General features: G+C 40.9%; 2 protein-coding genes across 2 annotated transcripts; both read left to right on the top strand.

The window, feature by feature from the left end:
• Positions 1-1,384: 1,384 nt before the first annotated feature.
• On the top strand, positions 1,385-4,353 carry hoxd4a (homeobox D4a). Its single transcript, XM_086090944.1, has 2 exons — positions 1,385-2,660; positions 2,887-4,353. The coding sequence occupies exons 1-2, from the start codon at positions 2,252-2,254 to the stop codon at positions 3,183-3,185; spliced, it is 708 nt and encodes a 235-aa protein (XP_085947070.1). The 5' UTR covers positions 1,385-2,251; the 3' UTR covers positions 3,186-4,353.
• A 2,546-nt stretch (positions 4,354-6,899) lies between these two features.
• hoxd3a (homeobox D3a) lies at positions 6,900-12,980 on the top strand. The gene is made up of 4 exons (XM_086090942.1): positions 6,900-7,170; positions 8,428-8,487; positions 10,022-10,625; positions 11,558-12,980. Exons 3-4 carry the CDS (start codon positions 10,127-10,129, stop codon positions 12,298-12,300), a joined length of 1,242 nt encoding a protein of 413 aa, XP_085947068.1. The 5' UTR covers positions 6,900-7,170; positions 8,428-8,487; positions 10,022-10,126; the 3' UTR covers positions 12,301-12,980.
• The last annotated feature ends 9,750 nt before the right edge of the window (positions 12,981-22,730 follow it).

Here is a 22,730-nt window from a genome sequence, read left to right as displayed (position 1 = left end):
ATTTTGCATTTGAAGTCAAAATGATTTGTATAAAATGTCATCCTGTTCATACTCGTTTCAATTTGTCTTTTTTAATTTTAATTTTAATTTTTTTTTTTGCAGCAATATTATTTTGTCAACATGTCCTATAGGGGATGACAGTCTATATTTTTGTGGATAAATTGAAACAGCTGCTGGTCTTTTTTTCGTCTTTAAATTAAAGTCACGACTTGCAATCTTATTCTCTTACATGCTCACTTCAAACTGATATTTTGAGCAACATGACAAGAAAATCGAAGAAAAATGATCAAGGCGGTTTGATATGCACAATAATTAATCAGTAAGAGTGAAAGCTTGGCTGCAGAGCTGTGTAAGTAGCTGCCACTGAGCTTATAGTTAATGGCTAAAAAGAGAATTGGTCAACTTGTGCCCCCTTTGAGCTGTCAGAGGGCCTGAAAAATATATTTTTTGGGGGGTGGGGGTATAACTCTGAGCTGTGGAAATTTAGCTGGAAAATAAAGGTGATTTTGCATGAGATTTTGAGGTTCTGCATAGCACCATTGGTGTTCCGCAGGGCTCATTTCTAGTTCCAAGGTGATTGTGGTATATAATTCTTTAGATACAATATTGCAAAATAGAACCATTGGTTAATAGTTGCTTCTAAACATCTAGAGCCATGATGATGATGATTTATTATTATTATTATTATTTTTTTAATGATAAAATTGGATTAAGACTGAAGGATTTCGGGCACCATGCATGTGGAGGATCTCTGCACACACAAAAAAAAAAAAGAACCAAGATAGGTAAATTAAATTAGCTCAAGAAAATTAACTCTAATGCTAACTTTGAAGTTGAATGTATAGGTGAACAGATTTTTGCATTACAGATTAAATTCATCTCCCAAATGGAAGATTCCTGCATAGAATCAAAACTGAAGGAACTTTGAAAAAGTGAGCAAAGTTTTGCAATATAAAACACAAAATGGGTGCAACTTTAGTTTTAGAAAATAATCTTAATTGCAGGGAGAACAGAGGAAGCTTTTTTTTTCTTCTTCTGTTTTTTTTTATTTATTTTTTTAGCTTGACAGTCCTAATTGAGTGGAATGGCAAGAAGAAGCCAGAATAACTGGGTCATTATCAACAGGCAAAATGGCGGAAATTGCAGGAAAACACACACGGGAAGGAAGTATTTTGTGTGTGTGTGTGTGTGGGGGGGGGGGTCCAAATGAAGAAGTTTGCACGATTTTTTTCTTGTATACTCAACTTTTGATTTTGTTCATTTTGCTGATCTGAGGAAGGCCTCATGCCGTCGTCTATATATACCCTGTAGAACCGAATTTGTGTGATGTAAACCCAGTCACAGATTCGATTCTAGGGGAGTATATGGTCGATGAAAAGACTTCGATGTATTGACTTCCTCGTTGATGCCTTAACCTCTCATCTCGGATTGGAGTAATGCTTGCTGCATGAACTCCACATCTCAACTTTGATAAAAGTTCAAGAGATTACAATTTCTTTTAAGTTTGGATTTTGTGATAGGCTATATGGCTGATTTGCATTTCATAACAAAGAATTGAACCCCCAACTTAAAAAAAAAAAAAGAAAGAAGTCAAAACAACTCAGCAAATTGTTTTGGAGCATTTCTGCCATAAATGTCAATAAATGATATTTACATGTTACCCCAACTTCAATTTAGTCCAAATTACACAAATTGTTGTTTTTTGACAGTGATCATCGCACGCCCCCTCCCTCTCTTGTTTAATGAATGATTCCCAGAGGCTGCCAATTGTTTGCGAGATGAAGGCATGAGATTGGTGTAACTTTTGGATGACCCCCCTCCTTGACAAAGACAGTCGCCATCAATTGTCCTCACTCAGGGGGCTTCTTCTTTGTCGCTTTTCAACACCACAAGAGCTTGGTGGTGGATGCTTTACTACTTTTTTTTTTTTGTATGTCTTCTTTTTTTCCCCGAGGTATAAAGTGGTTTTGTTCTCTCCTGGGTGGACTTGTGTTTTCCAGACGTGCACGCAAGCAGATGTTTGAAGGTTTATTTTTCCTCCAGGAGTCTAATTAGGGGCATATTTGGAGAGGATGAAATTGCTCTTATGCTTGTATGTTTACCCGTGCAAGCAGCTGCGTCACCTCCATTGGCCCGGCGCAGTCACATGGTCCGCTAACTTTATTCAGTTGACACCAAAGTAGGAGGGCTTTATGGAGGGAGGAAAAAAGACAACTGGAGAAAAATTAGTATTTTCTACCTTCACAAATTAATGGCCATGAGTTCGTATATGGTCAACTCCAAGTATGTGGATCCTAAATTTCCTCCCTGCGAGGAATATTCGCAGAATAACTACATACCTGAGCAGGGTTCGGACTACTTCAACCCCTCGCAGGATGCTGACTTTCAGCACCCGGCCAGCTACCCACGCGCAAACTACACGGAGCAAGCGTTCGGCTGCAACGCAGTGCAGGAGTCCCCGCTCCAGCCGCGGGGTCACGTCCAAGACAGAACCCGCCAGCCGAGCCCGTCGTACGAAGAGCAAACGGAACCGGGCGAGTCGGTACGCGTGGCTGGAGCCAAGACGTGTGGACAGGAGAACGCCAAGAGTCCGAACGGGGTCCAAGCGAAGCAGCCCGCGGTGGTTTACCCCTGGATGAAGAAAGTGCACGTCACCACGGGTGAGCTCGACTGCTACTTCGGGAATCATGCGGTGTGATGTTTATGGGAGCGTTTGAAAGGCCTTGCCAATTACACGAGTCGTAAATTTGATAGCTGGGAGGGGGAGGAAGCAGGCCGCGAAACAGGAGAACCTAAAAAGCTCGATTGCCTTTTTTTTGTGTGCGTAAAAAAAATGACCCCACTTTTCCCATTTCTTAAATAATAATCATTTGTAATTCCTTGCAGTGAATCCGGATTACACCGGTTCCGAGCCCAAACGCTCGAGGACGGCTTACACGCGCCAGCAAGTTCTGGAGCTGGAGAAGGAGTTCCACTTTAACCGCTACCTGACCAGAAGGCGCCGAATCGAGATCGCGCACACGCTTTGTCTGTCCGAGAGGCAGATTAAAATTTGGTTCCAGAACCGCAGGATGAAGTGGAAGAAGGACCACAAACTGCCCAACACCAAAGGCAGGTCGGTGCCGACCCCCGGCCACCTGCAAAGCCTCCACAAGGACAATCACGCTGACATTACGTCCTTATAAATAACAATTTCACCTGCATGGACCGAAAGCCGTTTTTTTCACTTTTTTATTTAACGACAAAAATCAGTGTTGACCTGAGCCTGAGACGTGAAAAAAAAAGAAGAAAAAAATCAATCAATCAGTGTTTTGCCTACCGGAGAGGTTCGACACACTTCCTGCTCAGAGGCGCCACAAATCCAAGAAAAATTTTTATTTATTTTTTTGGGTGGGGGGCCTCTTTGGATTTAAAATGTCGTCTCTCGTGGATTCATGCTGGCTTTAGGGGCTTTATTTAGCAGGCCATTCGTTCAGATTACACACGTACAAAAAACGCACAATTTACTTGAAGGAAATCGTCCATTTTCATTTTATATATTTCGCTCTTCTTCGTTGCTTGTTTGTTTTAACTTATTTTGTACAAAAAGCGTTTTTTTCCCCCCATTGCTTCCCAAACATTCCATGTATTGAATAGCCATTTGAATATTTTTTGCTCTCCTCCATGTGAATTCCTTCCAAAAAAAATATTCATGCATGGCATCGAGTTCGTTTGAAATATGGCGGATATTTAGGAGAATGTTGAATTTTATTTATTTGTTTAAAAAGGTGTACATTTACGATGAAATGAATGCTATCATTTCTGTAATCTTTTACAAATTACACATTCGTGCATGGCTTTACGTCAGGATTCGTCTTAGTTTAATGTGAGAATGTTTTTACACAAAAGGGTGGGGGATTTACGTCGGGTAAAAAAAAAAAGAAAGAAAGAAAGAAAGGAAAAAAGACGGATTTTTTCTCCCTTTTTTTTCTCTTCCTTTTTGGGGTTTTGTTTTAAAGCCGCCATTGTGTGAAGACAAGAGAAGGCCCAGAAGCTGCCCCAGCTCGTGGAGGTTTTGCCGGGGAGGTATTTGAGGCGAAGGTCGGTGGCAGGTTCATCCAGGGGACACGCTCAAGCCGCGAGGGATGACCCCGACACCCCCTGACCCGGCCGGACGAGCTGCATTTTCTCCCTTTTCGCCCTCACAAACAACTCCGTCAAGCATTCGAAGCAAGTCGGTGCCTGATTTCTACAACGGAGTTCTTTCTATGTCCCTCCGCCAAAAAAGGCGCAGTATGATATTCCGTTTGGCGTCATTGTCAATACGCAATGTCTTTTACTGGTCTTATTTTTGTACATGCTTTCTACCTTGTATTTGTGCATCGGGATGTAAGAAGTATATTGGAAACAAATAAAGATTTCTACTGATTATGCATTTAAGTGATGGCAGAAGGAGTGTCTAATTTCAGTCGAGCAATTTAATCATTCAATTGAAGTATTTGTCAAACTAACGATAGTTTTTGTTACTTTAAAAAAATATATATATATTTACCACGTAGTTTTTCTTATTTTGTTTTATTTTGGCGCCTAAGGTGCTTTTGGAAAACATAGCACAAATGTGCGCCGTTTGGTTGCTCTCCTTTCACGCATTTGCACGTAACGTGGACGAAAATGCTTCGAATTTAACACAAATCCATTATGAATTGCTTATTTGGACAATTGAGTATTCTACACGCAGTTTCTGCAAAGAGAAATTTGACACAATATGGACTAATTTTCTCTCCTATAATCGAAGTCCTAACTTATTGTCATTTAAACCTAATTTATCTTCTGTCCATTTTTGCTTGATTCCAAAATACAAACGCAGTCTTGTAAAGCACAGTGAGCACAAAAAATAATAATAATAATCAGAAAATGCTTTTTAAGTAAATCTGATTGGTTTGAGGGGAGTGAAATTTGCTTTCAGCTTAAGTGAACCGGAAACCGCCATTTTCAATTAAATGTAGCCTATGAAAGAAAAAAAAAACTTTGGATGAACGAGACAGTCATTTTTTTCAATGTAGGCCTATAGTATTTATTTATTTATTTTTTTTACCATTTTTTTCCATGTACAATACAGGCTACATAAAGCCACATTCTTAAAAGTGCTGCAAGAATAACACAATTTTGGTTTAAAAAAATGGACTGATGCACTTCTTAGGTGTCAATTTGACCTAACTTTTATACATTTTTATGTACAAAAACAATTAAAAAAATTGGGTTCTTTTGATACAAAAAGTTTGGTCAATTTGACCCAAATCAGTACATTTTATTTTATTTTTTTATTTAATAATATACAACATTTGGTTACTTTTGGACTCAAAGTTTTAAGGGTGCAGGTTAAAGAAAAATAAAAATAAATAAAAAATACTAAACGCCAATTCCATCCTCATAGGCGATTTTGTGTACACGTTGAATGCGTTTGGGTTTTTAATAATGACGTCATAAAATACATTTAATTTCAAGTGTGACGTGATTATTCGCTGTTCAGTGAAAATAATCCTGAACATGATTTCAAGTGGCACCAATAACGAAATACCTCACACCTTGTTGCAGCTCATATCAATATCACACAAAATGCCTCGAACAAGACATGTGGACCCCCCCCCCCCCACACACACACACACACACCACACACGTCCACTATCCATGCTCCAAATCAAATCAAAGTGATGTCCATGAACGCATCACACCGTCCACGATGGATGCAGGATAGATGCAAGGCGCCCCCTCCCTTCCCCCCCATTAATATTCGCATATGATTGTATGGGAAAAGTGCGTGATTGGACTACACATGTCGGGGTGAGCATCGGCGCTGACCTACATGCGCGAGCACCAATAAATGGCAGCCATAGGCAACGTGTGCCACTTGCAATGACAGCCGCATGCGCCACCGCCGCTGCTTCTCCCCATCCGGCCATATTTGACTCTCCTCTCTTTCCCTCCGCCTTCCTTCTTCCTTCTTGACAACAACAGCGCTTCGTCTGTTTTTTTGGGGGGGACATTCGCAGGAAAATCCACGCCGACAGCATCTCGCTGCAAGCTTGCTACCACCCCCCCTACCCCCCACCCCCCTTCCTTGTGTCAGATCACGTGACCGCCGCGATAATTAATGCAGCTCCCAGGCGCCCCCCTCGAAGCTCGGCGTCGTCATTAATCGCGAGGACTCTATCTAGACTTGGAAAAACTGAAAAGATCTTCCTAAGGAAAAGGGGGGCGCAGGGGGGGCAATAATAGCTTCTAAGCAGCACAGCAGCGTCCGGAGCGACACATCCGAACCGATGGATGCTCGGGTAGGTCCGATTATTTTCCTGCATCGTGCGTGGGGGGACTATTTTGGATTTGTGGATGTGTGCATGGCAAAAAATATTTCGTTGTCAACGTGTAGAAAGAGTTTGACACTTGTGCATGGTGGTAAATCATTCCCAGTGATTCCTGAAAGGGTGTGAGGGTGGGAGAAAGGGGAGGAGGGGCGAAAACTGTAAATCTTTCACTTTTATGACCCTGTGAACATATGCTGAATATTTTTCTTCACAGCAAGCACAAATGCTTTGCCATTGGCTGTGTTATGACAACAAGGTTACCTTTCGAAATATGTGGCAAAAATGTGATTTTTTTTGAATGGACTAAATATGACCGCATCCTCTTCTTTTTTTTTCTTCTTTTTTTTTTGTTCAAATGGATCTGTGAGGTGGAGGAAGAACAAATCACGTGGACAAATATGCTCGCATCTCGCAGGGCACTGCCTTTATTTGTCATCATAAAGCTCCCCCCTCCTCCCCAAACCAAATATTCTACTGTTTAGCTCCCAAATCTACACGGGGCCTTACACTTGAATTCCTGCTATTTCATTTGCTGATTGATTGCCAGCGAGTTTTTTTTCCCCCCCTTTCCCTTCTCTCCTCTCCTTGCTGTGCAGAAATAAGGATAACCCAATGTTGGCTTTTTATTGGTAGCTGAGTCCTCGCTGCACTCTTTCGGGAATACTGTCTTCACCGCTGTATGGAAATGTCTGCAAAAGAGCAAGATCGGGTTTAGGACAGCATTGTGTGCACATAAAAGGCGAGCTGAAGGATTTATTCGACCGCTTCGATCGTTTTCTTTTTTTTTTCTTTTTTTTTTTTTACTGTAAATGATGAATTGACGCGCAAGGTAAGCAGCTGCATGGCGCAAAGCAACCTTTAAGCAGGTTAATTTGATGCAAGCGTGATTTATTCCACGCGGAGGCGGAGGAAGCCTCGTTAAATCCAACGCGGATGCAAGTGGATGCAGACCCTCAAAAAGGAAGCTTCTTCAGTTTTACAAAAAAGGGGGGAAAAAAAGCCAAATATGATGGAGACGGAAGCCGGTGCACTTTTCGGCTCATTTCCACGAGAGCCAGCCAGGGAAAAGTAGAAGGCACTTTTCTTCTTTTTGACTCCCGGATCGTAAATCACATTAATTTGTTGTCTTATCGTCACAATGGCGTTCGGCGTGATTTATGTGGTTTGAGCTGCGCGGCTTTGTTTAAAAAAAAAACAAAAAAAAAAAAAACCTCAAGGCTTGTGTTCGCGGACAAAGGAAATGCGTTTATTTTCCACACTGTTTTAATTTTTTTTAAGCCTTTAATTTAAAAAGTCATATTACAGTTTAAATATTCTTATTTCCACATTGACGAATTAACAAAAACACACGTTTTTTTTTAAAATCACAATTCAGCTTTTTTTTTTTTATGGCTTTTCTAATTAAAAGCGAATATCCAATTTTACCAAACCCCTCGCTACTAATTTCTATTTTTTACCTTAACACTCGCTACTAATTTCACTTTTTTTTCTGACGCCTCCCTACAAATAATTCTCGACTCCATCTTGGAGATAATAATCGTCTGCATGGAGTCGGGCCCATTGTGTTGAGCAAACTTACCGTGGCAGCGCGTAGGCGAGGAACACTGCGCCTTGAATAGGCGAGCATGTCTGCTACTATAGTCGCCCAGTGGGCCGAAGCACTCGAGCGACCATACATCGACCCGCTTGGACAAATAATTCCACACCCGAGGCCCTGTTTTCGGCATCACGTCGGAATTTCTGGACGCCGGCGACGTGCGCGTGTGAAGCAACATTTGGCGTTTGGTTGGACATTTCGGGTTCTACTTAAAGCTTTCAAAAAACGGCTCCTCGTTGTTCATTAAACGACCACTAAAAAGCTGCGTGACCCAAAAGGTCACAAAAAACAGCTTATGACTGCTAAATATCTTCTTTGTGTTTAAAAGTGCACATGCGGGACTTTTTTTTCTTTTCTTCCGAGGCTTGAAGCAATCACGTGACACGTTGGATTTATTAAGGGGATTTTTATCATTATTATTATTGTTGCGCACATGTATTTTTTTTTAATCAAACAATAAGCAGTGATAAATACATTTGTGTTTTGCAGGTGGAGCTGGGAACGGTGATACATTTTTAACAGACGTCACACACATTTACGCAGATTTTGGTGAGTAACACACACACGGCAAACAAACGAAGCCTTTTGTTGTTGTTGTTTTTTCCCAACATAAAGTGAACCTTCAATGACCTAAACAGACACGAGGCATGGAAATGTCATCATTCACCTCCAAAACAAACCAAATACAGTAAAAAAAAAAAAAAAAAGAAGATATATACAAATGTAAAAATCCAACGATTCATTTCCGAGTCGTGCAATTTTTTTTGCGCAAATTCTCTCGATGGCGAGCAGGGATCGCTTTATAAGAGCAGCTCGGCACCATATGAAATTCTTTCGCTTGCCTTCCACCTACGCGTGGTTGTTTTGCACTTGTAATGTCGAGTGCAATGTGTGTGTGTGAGTGTGTGTGTGTGTGTGTGTGTGTGTACGACGCGCACATTTGCGCCCATAAATTTTGCCGCGGCGGTCCACAGTGACAGGTGCAATTGTTATGCAGCACGACGAGTGCTACCACCAACATACACTATAAAAGTCTGCTTTGGATATTTACGACGTGACTTTAGGACGCCGATTGCGACCTGGTCAGAAAATGGGCAGCTTAATTATTTTCAATATTTGGACATTATAGTGTAGTTAATTACATTTAATTGAATTTGTGTGTAAGGCAGGAAAAAAAAAAAAGGGAAGTCAGTCAGTACAATAAATAAATAAATAAATAAACAAACAAACAAACAAAATATATTATTGCCTCCTCTAAAAACAGTGGCCCGGTTAAAACCAAACCAATATGGGTAAAAAAAATATATTGATACACTATTTAGGTCAATTTGACCTGTTAAATACCACCATAAAAATGTAATCGAATCATACGAAACAAACCCCCCAAAAGGGTAAAATTAACCCAGTTTTGTACAAAAAAAACAACAACAACCCAAATTTGGGTTAGATTGACCCAAGTAGGGGATTGGTCCAGTTTTGACCCGAATTGGGGTATTTTTAACCCAACTTTTTTTAAATTTTTTAATTTTTTTAAGAGTGTCTTCTGAGTATGTAATAATTTGATTATTTGTGCAAAATATGAGAAATAATATTTCACACTGCTGCAAATTCCAATCTAAAAACGAAATAACCGCGTCTGCACTCCGTCAACTGTTCTCTATTGAATTGTATTCGATTATGCAAGGTGTGACAAATGATCATACAAAATTGTGCCAGCCACGCCCACACAAACGACACATAACTTGTCCCCCCCCCCTCCTCACACACGCGTACACATTTCATTTATTGATATTAACAGTATTTTGGTCATCATGTGATCGGTTCTCATCTTGAACAATGCACGACGGCGCTTTGTCACTTTGTGATGAGTGAAAAGGCCATTGTGTGTCGCTGTGTCAAATGCTGATTCAGCTTCACACCAAAGCCCCACAGAGAGCCCTTTTGAGCCCAAGTTAAACTTTAACTGTTTTGTGTGCCCCCCCCCCCCCCCCCAAAAAAATGGACCCAACATGGCGCTGCAATGTACACCACGAGTATTTTTTGTTTTAATTGTAAAATACTGCATGTTGCTTCATATTTATAGGTGACAGACTGGAGCCAAGGTGGGGGAGGCCAATCACGTGAAAATTTGATGCCATTGGAGAGACGCGCTCCCTCTGCTTGATTGTGTTTGAGTGATCCAACAAAAATGCAGAAAGCAACCTATTACGACAACTCTGGACTCTTCGGGGGCTACACGTACCCCAAGGCTGACTCGTACAACTACGCTCACCAGTCCTACCCCGCGGCCAACATCGACGCGGACTACCAGGGCTCCGTGTGCCCCATCCAGACCTCCGCCGTCAGGCCGCTGAGCCTCAAAGAGGCCGACTTAAATGGCGACTGCATGCGGCAAAGCAGCAGCGGCGGCAGCAGCCAAAGTAACAATAACACGAATAGCAACAACAACAGTAGCAGCAGCAGCAGCAGCAACAGCAGCAGCAGCCAAGCGCCGAGCGTCGAGCAACAGCAGCAGGCCGGAGCCCCGCTGCCACCCTCGCCCGGATCCGCCGGCACCGCGGCCCAGAAAAAGAAGCCGCCGCCGGGGAGCAGCAACGCGTCACCCGCCCTGACAAAGCAGATCTTCCCCTGGATGAAGGAGAGCCGGCAGAACGCCAAGCAGAAGACTAATAACTGCGCCGCTGCAGGTATGATGGAGAGGCTTGTGCATGGAGGTGCCAAACTCAAGGCCCGCGGGCTAGAGAAGTTCTGCTGCATCTTTTAAGTGACCCTCAAAGAAAATCGTGTCACATTTATGTTTTTTTTTCTTTTTGTTAAAAAAAATACTCATCTTTTAATCACATTAAAACATTTTTTATGACCATTAAAAAAAAAAGAAGAAAAGAACAATAGCTGATGTAGTTTGCTTCGTTTGTGATTTCTCAATTCATCGCACAAAAAAAAAGGTTCTAAATAGCATCCAAATTTGGTTCTTTAGCTTGTATACGCTTAGTTTCTATATACCATTAATAAAACTCCTGGAGCAAAAATAAAATGAAATAAAATAAAATAAAATTGGACCTAGTTCTTGGGTAAATTTGACCCAACTTTGGGTTGTCGGGGTGGGCTTGTACACACACACACACACACAACACAAAAAAATATATAAAAAAATAAGTTGAGTCAAATTGATCTTAGTGGATCGTTCCAATATATATTTTTAAAAACTAATATTGGTAAATTTTTGACCCAGCAGTTTTATAACCATTGTCCATTGTGGAATGACACCAAATGGCAATTACAGTAATTTTAAACGGCATCATATTAAACTATAGAAATCCGGCAAATATGTAGGCTATACATATATATTAGGGCTGCATCAAACTATTAAAGTCATCAATTAATATTTCGATAGTTTTTGATGAATCAATACATTAATAGAATACCAGTAAGAACCAAGTGGTGCTATAGAGTACCTGTTGTGCAACGTAGAACCTCTAAAATATCTTCATTTTCATAAGAGTGGAAATGCAATAACACGATGACGTCATTAGGATATATAGATTTACAATCAGCCCTCTGGCACAAATAGTATAACTCCAAAATGACATCCATGTTTTGTTTTGTTTTTTTCTCGCAGGTGAGGTGAGCGACGAAAAGAGCCCGACCGGACCCGCGTCCAAGCGGGTCCGAACCGCGTACACCAGCGCGCAGCTGGTGGAACTGGAAAAGGAGTTCCACTTCAACCGCTACCTCTGCCGCCCACGCAGAGTGGAGATGGCCAATCTGCTGAACCTGACCGAGCGCCAGATCAAGATCTGGTTCCAGAACAGGAGGATGAAGTACAAGAAGGACCAAAAGGCCAAAGGGATCCCGCACTCCCCCCTGGGGCACTCCCCAGACAGAAGCCCGCCGCTCAGCGGGGCCAATCACATGGGCTACTCGGGCCAGCTGGGCAACTCGCTGGCCTACGACGCGCCCTCGCCTCCGCCCTTCGCCAAGCCCCAGCAGAACATGTACGGCCTGGCCGCCTACACGGCCCCGCTGGGCGGCTGCATGCCCCAGCAGAAGCGCTACCATAACGCCGAGTACGAGCACCACGCCATGCAGAGCGGCGCCACCTTCGCCGGCGCCAACCTGCAGGGCAGCCCCGTGTACGTGGGGGGGAACTTTGTGGATTCCATGCCGGCGTCGGGGCCCGTGTTCAACCTGGGCCACCTTCCCCACCCGTCGTCCACCAGCGTGGACTACAGCTGCGCCGCCCAGATCCCGGGGAACCACCACCACGGACCCTGTGACCCCCACCCCACCTACACGGACCTCACCTCGCACCAAGCCACTCAGGGAAGGATTCAGGAAGCGCCCAAACTCACGCACTTGTAATAGAAGTGTGGATCCGTGTGAGTGTGTGTGCGCCCAATATGACGTGGCGCTCTTTTTATTACCTCACTATTAATAACTCCGAGAGAGTCACCATCACAGTATTGATATGACTATTATTGTGTATTTTTTGAACACTTGGGGATGTCTGAGACTTCTTGTTTTTTCCTCCCCTTTTCTAAATATATAAATATATCAAGTGCAATGCGCATTTTGGACTGAATATTTGACTTGAAGTAAAAGGCTTGTAGATGATGAACGTAGAAACTCATCAGTAGTGAGAAGGACTTTTAGTCCCGTTTTTGTCTTTTTTTTTGTCAGGATCTCATCCTTCATCATCGTATTTATTTATTCTCATGATTATTGAATAATCGTTTCTATTTATTATTTAAATGATTGCACATTATTTATCGTTTATAAGCGAGTATTTATATGTGTGTGTGTTCTTTTTGTAAGATTGGACAGATCAGTGCACTTGATGGCAAAACAGGGTTGTTGAAAAAAAAAAAATCTAATTGTATATCGGGAACAAATGGGGCATTTTATAGTGTATAAGCACCACTATGTGTCCATGGTTAATCTTGTGTGGAACCTTAAGCAAATCGTAGACTATCCAAGTATCAAATATTGTACACACCAGCATGTCATTTTGGTTTTTCTACTCATTGTCTCCCGTCGTTACTCATCAAATTCCCACACCCCCGATGATATTGCAATGTTCTATTTTATTGTGTTGGACATTTTGTAAATAAAGTGCTCAAACTTGACTGTTTTATTTCCACGAGGCAGCGTGTGTGTTTTCATTATGAATATCAATGGCCATGCCTTGTTTAGCTCGCTGGCTACCGGGAGGCCAATTGAGCGCCACTGGACTTTTGCAAACAAGGAGAAGCGGATCGATAAATTAGACAGCAGGCAAATCCAACGTAAAGTGCATTTCAGCGAAATATAAAAGACCCCGGAGATTATTGGCGTTTTATTATTTTTTACGACACCGAGCGTCTGATTGTTACTAAAAAAAAAAGAGAAAATGAGCTCCATCCTGATCGATCGGTGGATTTTAAAACATGCCCAATGTATCGACGAGCACGAAAAGGGAAAGTGCATGCGTGTGCGTGTTTTAATGTGTATGCACGCGTGCACGCGGGAGAGAGAGAGAGAAAGAGAGAGCGAGCGCGCATGCAGTTCATTCTTTATTGCTCCTGGAGAGCCATTTCAAAGCTCATTAATCAAAAACTCGTCGCTTTCAGACTCCTCGCTGATTCCTCCTCCTCGCCAACAAAGCATCTGCATTCCAAATCCAAGGAACACACTTCAAACCGAGCGGGCTAATCTTGAATGGGGGGAGGCCATAAACACGCTGCGTGCACGTTGTCCGCTCAAATGTTGCACCGAATTCATTTACAAATCTGCCCCCCCCCCCACCCCCACCCCCAAGACGCAACATTTGGCAAAACTAGAGTTAATCTTCTGAAATTATTTAACAAGCTATCGTGGAATACATCAGTAAATCAGAATGCAATTTTCTAATCACAAAGTCTTCAACTTGGAACCATAGGTTTTATTTAGACATATGTTTAGTGTTTAAGAATTGCATCCTGTTTCATAATGAAACATGAAAAGTTGAAGTGATCAAGGGATTTGTATAATGTTGTAATTTGATTTAAGATTTACTGACATATTGATGTTGCACAATTGAGACTTTTTCATAGTGAACAGTTAAAAAAAAAACCTGCAAATCAAAATGTTTAGTACATATTTTAAATTGATAAACTGTCTTTCATATTAATTCATGATTTATTTGCCTTCATTTTTGCATAAGCCCTATAGCTATAAAACCAAAACATTTATGTATAAAAAATCTGATGTTTGTTGCTAATAGATGAAGAGGACCTTATTAAAATAATCACATATTACATCACAATTGCAATTCGATGGGGGGAAAAACATCACCTTCGTCATTATTATTATTACTATTATCAAATCGTACAGCCCAACCATTAGTGGAACCTTGGATCTACTCATATGTGCACCTCTGCTTTGTGAATATAGGTCAGCAAACAACAACAACAACAATTTGTTAACATGAAGCTAAATCGACACTTTGTTGATTTCTATACACATAGCCTACATTTGCAAAGTTAAACTGGACGATTTTATACAAGCAAAATGTTTAAAATTAACTGTTTCATATTAATCTATCTTGTGGAAAGGGAAGAGCAGCCCTCGCGCTCATGCTGTGACCCTGATTGGAGCTCCGGTCGCGCATGCGCAGTGGCTGGACGCCGACAAGGGGTCTTCAGTGCTGTGCCGGCGTCTACACGTCCACGAGCACCCACTACTAATGTTTGTGTTGCTCTTCTACGGACTCCGACGACGTCAAGGTGAAATTAAAAGCGACAAAGATGCCATTTGAAGGCGACAGGAGCTCCGAGTTGGTCCGCACGAAGATCTCGCGATACTTCCGGCTGCATCAATCTCCATCCCTTGAGGAGGAATGCTGTGTTTCTGTCGCTGAGTGGAATATGGATACGCCGTTGGAGCAGTAAACAATCAGACTTTTTTTTATTTATTTATCCATAATTAACCTTTTTTTTAGCCAGTCTTTACTTTCATTTTGCTGGAAACAACGGAAGTCCTGCGGGTGCGTGGATCAAGAACTAATTTAAGACTGAAAATGCAACACGCGGAAGGATATTTCCCGTCTCGCACTAATCAACAAAAGTGAGATTGTTCGGTTTAAAGTGAAGTGCTCTGGAGGCATTTTTTCCCCTTCTGGGGCAGATGCTGCTGCGCACGAGATTTTCAAGATGGGAAGATAAAGGGAGATGAACAAAATGCTCTTGTTTACTTAGTATGAAAATGGTTCATTTTCGTTGAGACTTTACACCTCTACTTTAAAAAAAATGACTTAAATCATGCTTAATATGGAGATGGATAAATGGACCACAGTTGATTCATGTATTACTGAAGAGAAATGCTTGTCTTATTTACAATAAAAAAAAAAAAGACTTGATATACTGTACTTGTGATTTTACTCGAGGACTAAAATGTGATATTGTAGTACTTAGTTTTCTTTAAATACACTGATGTGATATTTTGATTTGAAAAGCATATGATGCTGTCAGACTAGGAAAAAGGCATACAATAAAAAGAAAACCAGCTTTGAGACACCTGACTGTAACAACAGTTGTTCAATATTCTGTCTTGTGATAATAAAATATGTCATAAAACAAAAACTACTCTACTGGTTTAATAGCTCCCATGTGGGTAATACAGTATACGCAGGTTTAGAAAGCCAAATAGGGTTGTAAGTAATGTATACATTGGTATTGTATTCCTCCAATAAAAAAAAAACACTTAACAAAAACAGCTAAGTATGTGCTACTGTCATTTACAACCTTCTGCTCATAAATATGTTGGCTTTTATTTCAGAAACTGTCACAAAGACAGATGTATGTCTTAAAAGGGTTGCTTTTGGGAACACCATGTGAGAAAGAACGACTGAGATCTTTATTTGCAAAGGTGAAAATTGTCCTGATTATAAATCCAAACATTGCTACAAGAAAAACATTTAAAAAAAAAAAGCACAAATAAATGACTTTCAAACATTTCAGTGAACTATTTTGAAAGATTTCTAACAAAAAAAAAGAAGAAAAAGAGATGACCGCTTCAGCCTGGGAGGTTTGACTCTTCACATTCAGAAAAACACAAGTAACTGACTTCAAGTCACAGAGTATATGAGTCAATATTACGATAAAGTACTTTTGGTTTTCTACAAAAAATGGAACTTGGTAAGAAAAAAAATAAATCCCCGCCTTAAAATAAATAAATAATCAAGATTACTATTGCATTTGTGGAATACAAATTAAGCAGGAAAATCCACCTGTTTTTAGCCATCTCTGGGGGCGGCCATTTTGCCCTGCACTGCTACTTGCCGTCAATGGAAAATTGGCATCACAGTTCCAAATGGATCAGTTCATGAGTGACCAATCGAGGTCAAGTGATGTTGCTTGAGCCCTGTAGGCACTGTGATGTCATTTTTAGTTGACAGCAAGTGGCAAAATGGCCGCCTCCTGAGATGGATAAAAACAGGAGGATTTTGCTGCTTAACTCATATTCCATAAGTTCAATATTAATCACAGGTCACAATGGCATCATCTATAAGCATGGCGGACCTACATGGTGGCCAGGGGTGGCCATGGCCCCCACCCCCTCCCCCAACCACCACTTACAAGCCCTTGATAGTCTGCCACAATTCAGTCATTCAAATGAACTCCATATTTAAACAGCAAATACATAGTTGATGTGAATGCATTTTAAAAACGTTTTAAAAATATTTTGGTCTTTGTGCATTTCAGATCTGATTTGATTCAATGGTCCATCAATCAACTATGCAAAACGGTGTCGGCCGTCGATAACAATTGCTCACTCTGATTGGCTGTTAGCAAGCAAATGCAAATCAGTGCATGAGATAGAAGTCGACGGCAAATAAATTGGCATTAGCTAGAACAGTGGTGTATAACCTATGGCCCGTGGGCCAGAACTGGCCCGTCAGGTTGTCCAATCTGTGTTTTTTTTTTTTGGGCAAAATTAACTGTTACTTGCAAGTTTTGTCTATTGGAGGCCGCACAGGTGACCACTTCAATGACATTCTGAAATTTGGCTGTTCGCGATGATTTGATGCAAAAAAAAGTTTGGACTCATTTTCAAATAATTATATTTTGCCAATACTTTTAGAATGTACTTGTAATTATGACATCATTAGGCCACGGACATACTGGTCCGGCCCATTTTACCGCCTCACCCCCAAAATTTCTGGCTACACCCTTGTCCAAAAATCAAAATCAAAACAAAACAAAGCAAAACACAATTGTGAGGATGACCCTTTTGTAGATGCGTTAAAAGGAACCTCTTTTCAAACCTTGAAGATGAAAACCTAACACACAGACGTGCCCATTCACAAGACACTTAAAACCGCGAGCGGCTCAAGAAGAGTAACTCGCCGAGAAACCCGAAGTGAAATCCGCCAAACCTGAAGCGTGGGGATTTACGGCAGCTCTTACGTGCGGCTGATAGATATAATTGTAAGTGAAATAAATGACTCGCTCCCCGTGGCTATGATTTAGGACCAGGGCGCTCCTCTCTCCTCCTCCCCGGTGAGAGATAACTCCATGATGGGAGGAAACCTGAAGTAAGTCACGCATTAGCCACGCCTGCCCCTGCAAAAGCCCCAGCTAGACGCCACGGCTGAGGATTCACGCCTCCACTCTTTTTTTGGTGACGCTCGCACAGATTTCCTTCCGTAGGAAATTATGAGTGAATAAATTGCATCTTCATTTATCTTTGGAAAACCCCTCCTGTGCTCACTGCGATACTCGGCTCTCGGCGCTTTCCATAATGACATTAGTCTTCTGCTACACAGCAAAATTGATTGCCCGGGAAAATGAACTTGGCTTTGCTATAAATTACACCTATGGATCATAAGAAATGTGTTATTTTGTTTAAAATAGTACCTAATATAATTAGAGCTCTAATTCATGGCGAGCTACAAGTGCGCCTATTACAGTAACAGGCTTTGGAATTTAATCTGTCTTCTGGATAAAGAATGATCCCGGGCCGTTTTCATTTGTAATCCCAGACACATTATTTCAATAAGGCAGCCTGCAACTTTATGATACGAGGACGACTGCTGAACGAGTAACAATTTTCTTACGTTTCAATGAAAAAGTTGAAATTTTTTTGATTGAAAGTTCCAGGAACTTTTTAAGCGAGGATTAACACTGGATCTGGCTTCATGGCAGATAAAGAAGGGAAAAGACTAACACACATGAGGGATGAAGCAATAGATATTCGAGAAAAGACTGAACGTTTCAATTGGATTGCTTTTTCTCCCGTAGAATCAGAATGACATCAAAATTCAGGTCAGCAAATATCCAAAATCAGTGATTAATTCTGATTTTGTTTAGCTTTTTCTTTGGGTTTTTTGTGTGGATGTGATTATTATTATTATTATTTTTATCTATTACTGTAGATTTCATCAGCCTGTGTCGCTAATCCATTCATCAATTAATTAGCAATTTGCCCAATTTTGTGTGCTAGATTGATTTATGTTGTGTTGGAGCAACTGAGGATAATGCACGGCACCATTTGGGTGAAAGCTGCAAAGGTGACGGTACAACACAACACTGGCATGAAAACAGGAGTTCAGAACATTCAGCGCAAGGGAAAAGAAATGGGAGTCCGATCCATCCCATTCAAATATTATTTGACTGGAACCTTAGTACACACAAATTTGGTTGAAAATGGATCCGTTGTATATAGTCGCTGTTCAGCAACCATGGACTCACCTATTCACATTTATTTTTGTACACATTATTTTTATTTATTATGTGTGCGTTTTTTTTGTGGGGGCAGAAAACACATATTGGCGGTTAATCAGCGTTTTTTTTCTCTATTATTTTGGTTTGGCAATAGTTTTAGAATGTACTAACCCCCCCTTCCCCCTCCCAATTTTTAATAATCTTTTCTTTAAAAAAAAAAAATCATTCACTGCCATTGACGGCTATAAACGTCAAAAATTCATTGACTATTTCTTTTAGTTTAACTCCCCCCCATGTTGTTAACAAGAGTATGAAAACCTAGAATTGTTTTTATTGTAAATTTAGAATAGATATAACATTTGTGATTAATCACGAGTTAACTCGTGAAGTCATGCGATTAATTATGATTAACATTTTAATTGACGGTCGCCCCTGATTTTTAACAATCTTTTTTTCAAAGGAATTTATGGCAGTGAATGAGTTATTGTGATGGAAACAACCACCTTTTGAATAAAATGCGACACTTTTTTTACTATCTGTATTTTTCCTCCACTAAACTTTTGCCTTTACGGTGTAAAGCGAGAGCACAGCAGCAGCTTGCAGGGTTAAGTAATTCTGCACCACTGAGGAAGACATTTGATTTCATTTGTCGAGTGTCGTGCAGCGGGCGGAGGTGAGTCCACCTTTGGCTGCGGGAGGAGTGAAGCGCCGCACATATCTAGTGTTTGGAGACACAAAATTGACAATGCATTCATCTTTGAATAATGTAAATGCCCCGAGAATATGGCGGCGGCGGTACGAGAGCGTCCGCCGAGGGCGCGGGGCTGTCAGCCGCCGTAGCCGCTGCGGCCCACGCCGCCGCAGCATAATGTGGACTCCGACTCCCCTGGAGCATCGGGGGCTGCCTCGGGCCCCGCATTCCTACCGCGGCAGGCTGCACTCGCTCTCCACTTCATTTACTTTCTGCGAGGAGAGTGTGTCATTGCGGAAAAGGCTGCCAAGTGGGGATCTTATCCACTCGCTCGCTTTTAAAATGGGGCCAGTTAAAGTGCAATTCCGACTAGATATGTGGAGGGGCCACATAACAGGAGAGCAAAAACAAGAACGCTAAAACATGTATTTGGCTATAAGGATGGCCAAGTATCGATAGCAGGTATCGCATCGTGCTGATATCGAGGCATACTCGTGATGGCAGCCAATATTCAGATCAAGAAATATAAATGAGAAGAATGGTTCGCATCAATTTTTGCCACATCGGCCCCCGTCTGCTTATCAAACACGTTCAAAACACTTTAACTTACAACAACACAATTTTTAAAATCACAAACAAATATTAACACAAAAAACTCCCAAAACTTAACTACACCCATAATATACAAAATTCAAGAATGTATTTATTTTCCAACCCAGTAATTGTAACCCAATGTGGTAGATCAAGCTCAAGCGCAACAGCTTATACAAAGGGTGTCAAACATATGGCCCGCGGGCCAGAACTGGCCCATCAAGTGGTCAAATCTCGCTCGTGAGGTCCACACAAACTGCAGTTTTTTAACAAAAAATGAACTATTGTTGCTGGTTTTGTCCATTTTTCCCCCTTTTAAATAAATATAATAAATAAAAATAAATCCGGATGAGAATTGTGGGCGACAGCAGCTTCTGTGTGGGTGCGCTCAGCAACTAAAAACGGCAAGTGTGGCTCTAAATAAATGAAGAAATAAATAAATGGAACTCCTTAAATAGCAGCATAGCGGGCAACACTATGCATTTTCTCATCTCAGTTGATGGATGTGTAAGACGTTACAAATGGACAGGTGGTACCATTTATATTCTGGGATGACTGTTGCGATCATTCGCCGTAGTCAAACTGCAAAAAATGAAAATACATCCGCCAAACTACATCATTAGCTGCATCGGCACGAAAGCTGAATGAAGCTTTGGCATAATCTTGCTTGCTAGGTTTTCTGCAGTAATCAATACAGAACCTGACATTGCAAATGACAATACACTGAATCTAAATTTCAGTGTGTGAAAAGTAATAATAATAAACACAATAAGTACATCATTTCCATGTATTTATTGAACGCGGTGAGTTATTGCAGCGCCTAGAGACGCAAAGATGTATGTTTTTAAAATGGATGCTTCCTGGCAGGCTGACAGTGCTGCTCAGTGAGGCAAAGTGCTAGTAAATTATTTGTCTTCTGCAGTTCTGCCCTAATTCCTCTGGGAAGCACTGCGATTGTGTTTGCCAAAGAGAATAATGATAAATGAGCTAACAATCAAACTTGAACATTTTCGGTATGCACTCAAGCCACCAGGCGCAATCAGAATACATTTTTTGGTCCCCTGAAAGAACTGCACCAATTGTTATCCTTACAATCCTCAGGGGCCATTTACATTTTTTTTTTTTTTTAAATACTGGAAACTGTGTCACTTTGGCCCTTTTTCTACATGAACGTTTTATAGCTTTTAGATAAGAAAAACACTATAGTCGCTTCTGTTTAACAATGAAAATAGTCTTCAGTTTTGGCATGTTAGCATGGCAACAAGTGGTGGAAAGTTGCAACAACAGCAAAAATGTACATTTATTAGATAGAGAAGTTGCATGACTAACAGTTTTGTAGTCTAATGTGACGAATGTCGAGCCAAAGTTGATTGTTGATAAGGTCAATGATATTTTCTCAGTATAGTACAACACTTTTGGCCTCTTATGGTAGAGCAGGGGTCTGCAACCTGCAGCTCTGGAGCCACATGTGGCTTTTTAAGTCCCTCTCCTGTGGCTCCCTGTGGACCCCTCCCAAAAAGTGGAAATTAATATATATTTATTTGTATTTTTTAGATAAAAAAAATATTCAAAAATGATAAAAAAATTTACCTTAAAATATCCCAAAACAAAAGAGTAAATTCCCCCAAATTACCAGAAAATGTCCACAACATTGCCAAAAAAGTCAAAAAAATGATAGCAAAAAACCTCAGAAAAAAGTCAAAAAAATAGCCACAAAATGTCCAAATAAGGAAGATTTTTTTGTACATATTTATTGTTTAGATAAAATATTTAAACATGTTAAAAAATTAACCATAAAATGTCCACAAACCAAAGAAGAAATCCCACAAAATAGAAAAAAATGTCCTCAAATTGCCCCAAAACTCTGAAAATTTATAACAAAAAATAAAATGTCCAAAAAGGAAGAATATTTTTTCTACATATATATTATTGCTTAGCTAAAATATTTAAAATTATTCAAAAATTGGCCATAAAATGTTCACAAACCACAGAAGAAATCCCAAAAATCACCAGGAAATGTTCACAAAATTGCCCCAAAACAAAATTGATAGCAAAAAAAACAGAAAAAATTTCCAAAAATGGAAGAAGAGAGGCAGAAAGTGACCATAAATTGCACAAAAAAATAAAAATTCTAAAAATGCATAAAAAATTACCCCCAAAAAATTCTGTTGTGCAGCTCTTAGGCCTTTAGTACATTAGACTAACACTAACACACCGTTTCCTTCATTACAATCTTCAGATGATTTGCAGCTCCACACACATTTTTCCTTATTTATTTGGCTCTTTTAACAGCAAAGGTTGCTGACAACCTGCAGTAAAGGTCAACGCTGTCGGGCATATTTTGGCTCAACATGGTATATTCAATGAGCAAAGCTATGCAAGAGAATGACCACCACATTGGCTTTAATAAATCTGTTATGCGAGTTTGACTTTTCAAGTCTAATATTCGAATACATAAATGTACAATCATCCTTTTCCCGACTGCCGTTGGCTCGTCCACAAGCACTCGTCCCCATCTGTTCCCTCTCGAGAGCGTGACACAATGCATTTCTCTGGCCAAATCTTCTCTTCGCCGGAGCAGAGGTTTTCCTCGGCCATATTTAAAGGTTACGGGCGGAGTAAATGCCACCGCCGTTTGCTCACAGTTAATCAGGTCTGGTTTTGCAGATAAAGCAGAGGCAAAACTTTGGTGTAATGCTCCAAAAGGCGCCGTCGTAGCTTCCAGGCCTTTTGTTGCGGCGGCTGCATTTCCGCAGGATGCGAGGTAAAGAGCGCGGCTGTCAGCGGGGTGTGATTTGTGGCACGGCCGCCCTCGCCAACTGTGAGGC

The sequence above is a fragment of the Leptonotus elevatus genome, chromosome 12, assembly GCF_054856555.1.
Source record: "Leptonotus elevatus isolate MCC_2025b chromosome 12, RoL_Lele_1.0, whole genome shotgun sequence".
In the NCBI taxonomy this organism is placed as follows: Eukaryota; Metazoa; Chordata; class Actinopteri; order Syngnathiformes; family Syngnathidae; genus Leptonotus; species Leptonotus elevatus.
Note: the sequence above shows the minus strand (reverse complement) of the source record. Positions and strands in the feature narration are given on the sequence as shown.